This window comes from Oncorhynchus mykiss, chromosome 16, assembly GCF_013265735.2.
Source record: "Oncorhynchus mykiss isolate Arlee chromosome 16, USDA_OmykA_1.1, whole genome shotgun sequence".
Classification (NCBI taxonomy): Eukaryota; Metazoa; Chordata; class Actinopteri; order Salmoniformes; family Salmonidae; genus Oncorhynchus; species Oncorhynchus mykiss.
The window spans coordinates 43,410,051-43,422,137 of NC_048580.1; the positions used below are offsets into that span (position 1 = coordinate 43,410,051).

Here is a 12,087-nt window from a genome sequence, read left to right on the forward strand (position 1 = left end):
GGTTAGGGGTCAAGGTTAAGGTTAGGTTTAAGATTAGTGTTAAGATTTGGGTTAGGAGTTGGGTTAAATGAATTTAGTTTAGGGGAAAGGTTAGCTAACATGCTAAGTAGTTGAAAAGCTGGTAATTAGCTAAAATTGTCTGTGATGAGTTTCGAACACACAACCTTTGGGTTGCAAGATGTTCACATTAACCAACCCATCCACCCTGATCAACTACTCTACTTTTGTTTTTGCCTTAAGTAACCTTCTCTAATATGTAACCATACCAAACATAACATATCACACTAATTTGAGTGTCCCGGATGTACTTTTACTATGTTACGCCTAGTCTGTGATACCAGGCTATAAGCACAAGCAATCGCGTTATGGAGGGGAGAGAGGGAGAGGAGAGGAGCAGTGAGCAGTGCCAGACACAGGGGATTTATTTTAGCCCAGGGATGGAGCGATACCGGAGGGGAGTGAAACCAGAGGGGAGACCCGGAGCGGAGGGATCAGCCGACCTGAGAAAAACAAGCAGCCCACTGGTCCTAATGAGAGGCTTTTCATTACTACACACACACACAGACAGAGACAGAGGTAGTGGCATGGCGTGGGAGGAAGGGGGAGGGGGGGAAACAAGGGGAGGAGGTATTTAGTATCCATATGAAGGTGTTGCTGGGTAAACTCATCTGTTGTGGTTCTTATGAAGGGGGTTAGACTGAGGGAGGGATGGGAGAACGGGGGAACGGGGGAGTGAGGATGCACAGTTCCTATTCAATTGTTGCCGAGTGAACTCATCTGTTGCGTTCCATTTGCCAGAGCTTCAGAATAAATGTGATGCAATTATTCTGTCCCTAGAATACCTGGGGGCATAAATGATAAATTAAGCCTTAGCCTACACACTTGTACACATATGCTGTCCCCAACCGTAAGCCACATGTGGGCATACACACATACATATACACACACAAAATACACATGCACACAAACTTGGCCAAGATCAGACATACACACACATTTAGACATGCACATACACACTAACCTCCACACTGTCACACACACACACACACACACACACACACACACACACACACACACACACACACACACACACACACACACACACACACACACACACACACACACACACACACACACACACACACACTCTTGAAAGACAGTACAAGACAGAACAACAAGAATCAGCCGTACGGACAGAGACAAGTCTCGTTTATCTTCTGTCTATGCCGGGCGGCTGTGTGTCCGATTGCCTGGGTGCAGTGCTGCATGCGTTATGTGGCGTGAGTCTCCTTAGAGGATCACGTTGCTGAGATACAGTGCTGAGCGACAGAGGATGCAGCTGGGAGCATGAGTCCTGACGGAGAGGAGCATGACATGTTCTGTCAGAAAGCTGTGACCCTGATTGTTGACCTCTGCCTCCAGAACCACCAGTTATTGGACCAGGACACCTGCCAGGACTTCTTGTTTCTGTTGTCCAACCAGAACTCGGACTACAAGGATCCAGGTAAGAACATTTAGAACATTTTAATAGAACATTACGCACGTTCTATTATGGTGTCTATATTCCAGAATATTCCAGGCACTATGTTTCTGCACTGTGTGAGTTGGTGACTGTAATTGGTTTTCCCTGCTGTCACTACTTTTTGTTTCTGAAACAGTGAGCTCATATTTGTGACAGTAGCGCTGAATGTGCCTTTCTTGAGGTAACAACTTGTATATACAGTACAGTATGATTGGGACTTTGATTTAATTACATTTTATATGTAGATGCAATTTTCCAGAACTAATGTATTTTTTTGAAGAAAGAAATCACACATGCACGCGCACACGTTCATGCTCACATTCGGTATTACTTTTTTTCTTTCACTTTTGTTTTTTTACCACCCAGTCGATGGTTGCTTGGGTAGGGGTCAGGCTGTGCCTTGGACCCATCTAAGGAGTTTGTGTGACCGCAGGGCAGAGCAACCATAAGTATAGAAAAATATACTCAGAGTGACTTTTTAGTTTGTCTGGGTGAACAGAGCTCCTATAACACTAACAAATCAGCCTTTAGCTGATTAATGACTAAGCCTTTAGCTGATGCTGTCCTGATCACTCAACCTTAATATTAGCATTATACAGTTGTACACCCACAACTTCCTGCCACTGAATTGAATAATATTCCGTGGTGTAAAGTACTTAAGTAAAAATACTTTAAAGTACTACTTAAGTAGGTGTTTTTTTTTTATATCTGTGCATTACTTTACTATTCATATTTTCGACAACTTTTACTTCACTATATTCCTAAAGAAAATAATGTATTTTTTACTCCATACGTTTTCCCTTACACCCAAAAGTACTCGTTACATTTTGAATGCTTAGCAGCACAGGACAAATGCTTTATTTGTAAATGATGTCTGAGTGTTGAAGTGTGCCCCAGGCTATCCATGAATGAAAAAAACAAGAAAATGGTGCCTTCTGGTTGGCTTAATATAAGTAATAAGAAATGATTTAAGGCCTCCTGAGTGGCGCAGTGGTCGAAGGCACTGCATCGCAGTTGTTAGCTGTGCCACTAGAGATCCTGGTTCGTCATCTGGGTTAGGGGAGGGTTAGGCCGGCAGGGATGTCCTTGTCTCATCGCGCTCTAGCGACTCCTGTGGTGGGCTGACACGGTCGCCAGGTGTACAGTGTTTCCTCCAACACATTGGTGTGGCTGGCTTCTGAGTTAAGCGGGCATTGTGTCATGAAGCAGTGTGGCTTGATTGGGTTGGGTTGTGTTTCGGAGGACACATGGTTCTCGACCTTTGCTTCTCCCGAGTCCGTATGGGAGTTGCAGCGATGAGAAAAGACTGTAACTACCAATTGGATACCATGAAATTGGGGAGAAAAACGGGTAAAAGAAAAAAATATATAAAAAAATACACTTTGACTTATACTTTTGATGCTTATGTATATTTTAGTGATTACCTATACTTTTGATACTTAAAACCTTTTGTGACTAGGGGGCAGTATTTTCATTTTTGGAAAAATAACGTCCCGCAGTAAACGGGATATTTTGTCAGGACAAGATACTAGAATATGCATATAATTGACAGCTAAGGATAGAAAGCACTCTAAAGTTTCCAAAACTGTAAAAATATTGTCTGTGAGTATAACAGAACTGATATTGCAGGCGAAAGCCTGAGAAAAATCCAATCCGGAAGTGACTCATCTTTTGAAAGCTCTGCGTTCCAATGCGTCCCTATTGAGCAGTGAATGGGCTATCAACCAGATTACTTTTTCTCCGTATTCCCCAAGGTGTCTACAGCATTGTGAAGTAGTTTTACGCATTTATGTTGAAGAATACCCGTAAGCGGCTACATTGCGCAACTGGTCACCTGATGGCTCCCAGAGTGATTCTCGCGTAAAATACGGAGGTAGCCATTATTCCAATCGGTCCTACTGAAAACCCAATTGTCCCGGTGGATATATTATCGAATAGATATTTGACACCTTGAGGATTGATTATAAACAACGTTTGCCATCTTTCTGTCGATATTATGGAGCTAATTTTGAATATTTTTCAGCGTTTTTGTGACTGCAATTTCCGGGCAATTTCTCAGCCAAACGTGAACAACAAACGGTGCTATTTCGCCTACAAAAATAATATTTTGGGAAAAAAGGAACATTGGCTATCTAACTGGGAGTCTCGTGAGTGAAAACATCCGAAGCTCATCAAAGGTAAACTATTTAATTTGATTGCTTTTCTGATTTCCGTGACCAAGTTACCTGCTGCTAGCTACCTGCTGCTACCTGCTGCTAGCTGTTATGCTAGGCTATCGATAAACTTACACAAATGCTTGTCTGGCTTTGGCTGTAAAGCATATTTTGAAAATCTATGATGACAGGGTGATTAACAAAAGGCTAAGCTGTGTCTCAATATATTTCACTTGTGATTTTCATGAATAGGAATATTTTCTTGGAATATTTATGTCCGTTGCGTTATGCTAATTAGTGTCAGTCGATGATTACGCTCCTGCACCGGGATGGGGAGTTACTAGAGATTATTAAGTATATTTAAAACCAAATACTTGTAGAATTTTACTCAAGTAGAATTTTACTGGGTCTTGTCATTTTCTATTAAGATATCTTTAATTTTACTCAAGGATGACAATTGAGTACTTTTTCCACCACTGACAATATTGACACTTGGATGGAAAAACGTAATGAGAGGACTCATGAGAATCTAGACACACTTTACTTTAGTGAAGAATCTCACAAAATGCTGACAGGTACTTTCAAAAGTTCTCAAATGTCCCACTGTGATCCGTTATAGGAGTCATCCCAATCATTAATTATATCATGTACACACTGTCTATTTTTCCCATTAACATTTATAATTTATCTGAGGGCCTATCATAATGAAAAAGATGACTCATCCTACATTACAGTCATCTGCATATTGTTGGGCATTGAAATGGCTAGGAAGAGTTCTGCTCATACATTTAACATAAGTGTGCAAATGTTAGCTTTTGATGACATAACCTGTAGGCCCATACATTGCAATCTATTCCAGAGAGTTTTAGAACAACATAGCCATTTATATAACAGCTCATTATAGGAAGTTGACTGATTTACTATTCATATATTTGACCATTAATTGTATTCATGATTATAAAAGATATTGAAATATATATACGATGTTAACTTTAAATGGTTTTGTAAATGCTTATGCGTTGATGAATACATCAGTGAAACATAGAGCTACAGTATAAGACATGTTTGAAGAGCCAGCCAAAGAATTGGGACTGTAGGCAGGTACACAGCAAATGTCATTCAGCTATGTTTCTGCTAAGATGAGTCCCCCGAGGGCATGCGTCACACCATTCCAGACAAAATCCTGTGTCACTCCGCATTATCCTCAGTGAGGGAATCGAACATACTTCACCGTGCCATGGGCGTCCGCCACTAAGCTGTAGGGGCATTAAATGCCATTGCATGTTATTCACTCATCACTGCCAATCTCTTCTGCCACATGAAGGCTAAACTGAAGGCGTTTGTCTTTCTTATTGTGTGGGAGAGATGTAGAGGGGAGATATAGACAGAACTCAGATCAGGCGAAAGCCTGACACTTGCTACCTGGGACTGTGTTGGGCAACTGTAGGATACTGTTTACTGTATATTGACATACCAAAGGAGAGGTGACTTAGAACGGTTTATTATAAGACATCCACTTTGTATGAGAGGCTATATATCAAATCAAATGTATTTGTCACATGCGCAGAATACAGCAACTGTAGACTTTACTGTGAAATGCTTAAGGTGGCAAGAAAAAGTATGTGAACCCTTTGGAATGACATGGATTTCTGCATAAATTGGTTATCAATTTGATCTGATCTTCATCTAAGTCACAACAATAGACAAACACAGTGTGCTTAAACTAATAACACACCAATTATTGCATTTTTCTTGTCTATATTGAAAACGTCATTTAAACAAATCTCGGTATGCGATTTGGAGTGTGTCCAGTTTTTCTAGGATGATGGTGTTGATGTGAGCCATGACCAGCCTTTCAAAGCATTTCATGGCTACAGATGTGAGTTCTTGAGCATGTGGACTATGGTTGTCTGCTTGTTAAATGTGGATATTTTAGACTGGGTCAAGGAGAAGTTGAAAATGCAATTGAAGATACTTGCTAGCTGGTCAGTTCATGCTCTGAGTACTCATCCTGGTAATCTCTGGCCCTGCGGCCTTGTGAATGTTAACCTGTTTATTGGTGTATGGTGTTACTCACATCGGCTATGGAGAGCGTGATTACACAGTCGTCCAGAACAGCTGATGCTCTCATGCATGGTTCAGTGTTGCTTGCCTCAAAGCAAGCATAGAAGGCATTTACCTGGTAGGTTCGTGTCACTGGCCAGCTCGTGGCTGGGTTTCCCTTTGTAATCCATGATAGTTTGCAAGCCCTGCCACATCCAACGAGCGTCAGAGCCGGTGTAGTAGGATTCGATCTTAGTCATGTATTGGCGCTTTGCCTGTTTGATGGTTTGTCAGAGGGGGTGTCTGGATTTGTGTCCAACCCCTTGAAATTGGCAGCTCTAGCCTTTAGCTCAGCGCAAATGTTGGCTGTAATCCATGGCTTCTGGTTAGGATATGAATTTACAGTCACTGTGGGCACTGCGACGTCGATGCACTTATTAATGAAGCCAGTGACTGATGTGGTAAACTCCTCAATGACATCGGATGAATACCGGAACATATTCCAGTCTGTGCTAACGCAACAGTCCTGTAGCTTAGCGGCCACTTCATCGGACTTCTTCTGTATTGAGCGCATCATTTGCTTGTAAGCATGAATTAAGAGGATGGAGTTATGGTCAGATTTTCCAAATGGAGGGCGAGGGAGAGTAGAGGTGATAGAGTTGTTTCGCTACTAATTGCACAGGAGACAAGCTGGTAGAAATTAGGTAAAGCGGATTTCAGTTTCCCTGCATTAAAATCCTGGCCGCTAGAAGCGCCGCAAATGGGTGAGCATATTCTTGTTTGCATCGATTTGTGATGATAAAAAGACAGCTACAAAAAATATAGATAAACTCTTGGTAAATAATGTGGTCTACAGCTTATCATGAGGTATTCTAACTCAGGCAAGCAGAACTTCGAGACTTCCTTGATATTAGAGATTGCGCAACAACTGTTGTTGACAAATAGACAAATAGAGATTGTGTGTCACTGGCCGACACGATACACTATAATGTCAAAGTGGAATTATGGTTTAGAAATTTTTACAAACGAATTACAAGTAAAAAGCTGAAATGTGTTGAGTCAATACTTATTCAACCCCTTTGTTATGGCAAGCCTAAATAAGTTCAAGAGTAAAAATGTGCTTAACAAGCCACATAATAAGTTGCATGGACTCAGTCTGTTTGCAATAATAGTCTTTAACATGATTTATGAAAGACTACCTCATATCTGTACCCCACACTTACAGATAATTGTAAGGTCCCTCAGTCGAGCAGTGAATTTCAAACACAGATTCAACCAATTCAAGACCAGGGAGGTTTTCTAATGCCTCGCAAAAGAAGGGCACCTATTGGTAGATGGATACAAATTTGAAAAAAGCAGACACTGAATAACCCTTTGAACATGGTGAAGTTATTATTAATTACATTTTGGATGGTGTATCAATACACCCAGTCACTACAAAGATACAGGCATCCTTCAGTTGCCAGAGAGGAAGGAAACAACTCAGGGCTTTCACCATGAGGCCAATGGTGACTTTCAACAGTTACAGAGTTTAATGGCTGTAATATGAGAAAACTGAGGATGGATCAACAATATTGTAGTTACAGTGCCGTGCGAAAGTATTCGGCCCCCTTGAACTTCGCAACCTTTTGCCACATTTCAGGCTTCAAACATAAAGATATAAAACTGTATTTTTTTGTGAAGAATCAACAACAAGTGGGTCGCCAGGTGTATGATGTTTCCTCCGACACATTGGTGCGGCTGGCTTCCGGGGTAAGAGTGCATTGTGGCTTGGTGCGGTTGTGTTTCGGAGGATACACAGCTCTTGAATTCCACCTCTCCTGAGTCCGTACGGGAGTTGCAGCGATGGGACAAGACTGTAACTACCAATTGGATACAACGTCATTGGGGAGAAAAAGGGGGGTAAATAAATAATAAAGATTTCAGACAAGGATATTTTCTGGTCAATTGTCACTGCCAGGCCGGCTGGGACTGGACGATACTATAGCTATGCGACATAGCATAATCATCAGAGTGCTCATAGTATGTGTCATAAGAGTGGGAGGCTCTTGTGGACAGTACAACAGAATCATCTGATTCAACATCTACAGTGCCTTGCGAAAGTATTCGGCCCCCTTGAACTTTGCGACCATTTGCCACAGTTCAGGCTTCAAACATAAAGATATAAAACTGTATTTTTTTGTGAAGAATCAACAACAAGTGGGACACAATCATGAAGTGGAAAGACATTTATTGGATAATTCAAACTTTTTTAACAAATCAAAAACTGAAAAATTGGGCGTGCAAAATTATTCAGCCCCTTTACTTTCAGTGCAGCAAACTCTCTCCAGAAGTTCAGTGAGGATCTCTGAATGATCCAATGTTGACCTAAATGACTAATGATGATAAATACAATCCACCTGTGTGTAATCAAGTCTCCGTATAAATGCACCTGCACTGTGATAGTCTCAGAGGTCCGTTAAAAGCGCAGAGAGCATCATGAAGAACAAGGAACACACCAGGCAGGTCCGAGATACTGTTGTGAAGAAGTTTAAAGGCGGATTTGGATACAAAAAAAACCTGATGGAGTCTGCAAAAGACCTGAGACTGGGACGGAGATTTGTCTTCCAACAAGACAATGATCCAAAACATAAAGCAAAATCTACAATGGAATGGTTCAAAAATAAACATATCCAGGTGTTAGAATGGCCAAGTCAAAGTCCAGACCTGAATCCAATCGAGAATATGTGGAAAGAACTGAAAACTGCTGTTCACAAATGCTCTCCATCCAACCTCACTGAGCTCGAGCTGTTTTGCAAGGAGGAATGGGAAAAAATGTCAGTCTCTCGATGTGCAAAACTGATAGAGACATACCCCAAGCGACTTACAGCTGTAATCGCAGCAAAAGGTGGCGCTACAAAGTATTAACTTAAGGGGGCTGAATAATTTTGCACGCCCAATTTTTCAGTTTTTGATTTGTTAAAAAAGTTTGAAATATCCAATAAATGTCGTTCCACTTCATGATTGTGTCCCACTTGTTGTTGATTCTTCACAAAAAAATACAGTTTTATATCTTTCTGTTTGAAGCCTGAAATGTGGCAAAAGGTCGCAAAGTTACCGAATACTTTCGCAAGGCACTGTAATCTATAATATTAACCCAAATGACAGTGAAAAGAAGGAAGCCTGTACAGAATAAAGTATTCCTAAACATTCATCCTGTTTGCAAAAGGAACTAAAATAAAACTGCAAGAAAAACTGTCTTGAATAAAAAGCATTGTGTTTGGGGCAAATACAACACATCACTGAGTACCAATCTTCATATTTTCAAAATGGTGGTGGCTGCATCATGTTATGGGTATGCTTGTCATCAGCAAGGACTTGGAGTTTTCTTTAGGATAAAAATAAACGGAATAGGGATAAGCACAGGCAAGGTCCTGAAGGAACATCTGGTTCAGTCTGCTTTCCAACAGACACTGGGAGACAAATTCTCTTTTCAGCAGGACATTAACCTAAAACAGCTTGACATTAGAGTATTTTCTGTAGATCGTTGATAAAAAAAAAGACAATTAAATACATTTTAATCCCACTTTGTAACACAACAACATTTGGAAAAGTCAAGGGGCGTGAATACTTTCTGAAGGCACTGTACATACATTGAATGGTATACCTTGAAAAAGATGGCTCGAATGGGTTTATATAAGATATCCACTTATTATTAGAGGCTATCCTTTTCACCTTCTAGAACATGCTTTGAGGATAATTTTTAGTGGCAGAGGATTTCAGCAGAAATGTAGTGACTTGTACACTCTAGATCCATCATTGTTGTGTAGAAACTCTTTATAGTTCATGTCTTAAAAATGTTTGACAGTGACATGAGGATTGAAGCTGTTCAGTGAAAGGAAAATGCCAATGGGAGGTCTTGATTCAACTCATTATTGTTATTTGTCACTCCCAGGGAATGTATTTTAAAATAACCTTATTGTGTTGTGTTTACCTTTTTGCTGCTGCCTTTGGAGAGATAGGAGGGTATGAAAAAGCTAATGTATTTTTCTGCTGCTTTTCATGGTGGTGATTGAAGTCATTTTCTTCTTTGTGACAAAGCTCAAGAACTACGGCTTTGGGTACAAACAATCATATATCTTCAACTGTCAGATGGCAGACGCACAGCAGCAGTGGTAATGTACAGGCAGGGGAATTTCCCAGAGAGCACTGTGCTTCTCGTGTAGGTTTAATGTTAGTCTTTCCTCATTTATTCAAATGCTGTTAGATTTCTAATCATTTCTAAATGTATCCTATGTGCATTCTTTACAGAACAGGGTCTTGATATTGCTTTAGAATATTGATCTTCGTGTATGGTGTTGATGGGGCTAATTTCTTGAAATTGAGTTTGGTTGTATTCCTATGAAAATGGTCATATAGAGGGACACACCTGCTGCTTCGTATGAAAAAGAAGACAACGCTGTTTAATAAGATGAATGAGAGAACAGAAAACCATCTCAGACAGATACTACTGAGATAACATTAGATTTCCCAGTTGGCAACTTCCTGAACTGACATTTGTTCAGTTGATGATACAGGCTAGAAATGATACAGACTAGAAAGTGTGTCACTCAAGCTGTGGCGCATTGGTCAATGACTAGTAGCGAGCTTTTCCCATTCACTTGTGGAGGCTCGCACACACATGAAATGTTTGACTGATTTCACCGTGAATTCACGTTATTTGACAAGTCAACCAAATGTAAATCAAAACACGACGTTGAACTGACGTCTGTGCCCAGTGGGTCAGGCTTAATACATATGCAGGTCTCATTACTAGGCACAGCTTCAGGTGGGTGGGCTTGACAAGGCTTATGTGATCACATCGTACAGTATCTCACTCGCCTCTGTCATTGTATTACCTTTATGACTTTGGTGCCATTTTTACGAGTATGTGGTATATTTTCACAACTCTAAGCACAAAAATCTAAACCGATCATCAAAATGGCTCGTGTGTCATAACTCTACGCACATTTTCAATTGACTGTAGAACAAACAAATTCACAAAGTCACTTGTTCACTGCACCAAATCACTCTTTCAATTTGATTACAAGTATCTGCTTTTCAAAATGCAATATTCACATTACTTTATGATTTGTTAACAATATATTTAACCAACAATTCATTAAAATGTGTATGTGTGCCATTCCGATGGTGAATGGGCAAGACAAAATATTTAAGTGCCTTTGAACTGGGTATGGTAGTAGGTGACAGACCAGGAGTAGGGGTTTGTGTCAAGGATTGCAACGTTGGAGTTCACTCTCAAAGGTTTCAAGAATGGTCCACCACGCAAAGGACATCCAGCAAACTTGACACAACTGTAGAAACTACTGTATGAAAAATGGTTTACCATTGACTATTCTTTGTATTCAGCACTTCATAAATAACCGTTTTGAAATGTGTATGTTGTATTTTTTGCTTTCGGATTAAATGTTAGCGAAATGACTAAACAGTGAGCCTATCATTAGCTGTTGTATTGGTGACTAAATTAAATGTTCTCATGGTATTTCACAGGAAACTTGGATTTTGCATGATTGACTCAGGGTTAAAAGGTGTGTTCAACTCTGATGAATGCATAATCGAAGGTTCTGAACCTAAGATGGGGGCATTAAAAAAATGTTATCAGTTTAGACTTTCGTACTTAGAGTTTTGAAAATATATCACTTACATCTGAAATATGTGCCAAAGTGATTGGCATCACCTGGGGTGCATCCCAAATGACACACTAAAAGTGCACTACTTTTAACCAGGACCCATAGAGTTCTGGTCAAAAGTAGTGCAATATATAGGGAATAGGGTACAATTTGGGATGTAACCCAGATCATTTATTTATGATGTTCTGGTCACCCCTCAGTCATCTATTGGCAGGCCAGGAACAGATGACGCATTGCAGGTGAAATCCAAAACAACAAGACAAGAACATCAAACTGTGGAGATTACTGTAGAACACCCCAGAAGAACTACCCTTCAATCATTTATATTCATACACCCACACTGACTTTGTGTTTTACAGAGACAACATTTCACAGTGAGTACACAAACACACAAAAAAAACTTTGAAAGAAAAGTGAGACAACATAGTGATTGATGCCTATGCCTCATTATTACGACATGAGCACTGCTGTGGTAGATCTTCCGACAAATACAGAGTCTGATCGGTGACAACATCACGGGTGGATTGCAATGAAGACGCTGAACTTCGCGTGGAGCACTGTGTTAGCACTGGTTCTTAAACTTAAGGCTAGGCGTCCCGCTAGCGGGAATGGAGCACTGTGTTAGCGCTGGTTCTTAAACTTAAGGCTAGGCGTCCCGCTAGCGGGAATGGAGCACTGTGTTAGCGCTGGTTCTTAAACT

General features: G+C 40.5%; 1 protein-coding gene across 1 annotated transcript in view; it reads left to right on the forward strand.

Annotated features, from left to right (window-relative positions):
- The first annotated feature begins 1,196 nt into the window (after positions 1–1,196).
- LOC110491061 (synaptotagmin-6-like) overlaps positions 1,197–12,087 on the forward strand; it is an 81,108-nt gene continuing 70,217 nt past the window's right edge. Inside the window, exon 1 of the mRNA XM_036946970.1 lies at positions 1,197–1,504. Within this exon, the coding sequence (XP_036802865.1) occupies positions 1,348–1,504 (157 nt within the window). The 5' untranslated portion in view covers positions 1,197–1,347. The remainder of the gene's footprint in view (positions 1,505–12,087) is intronic.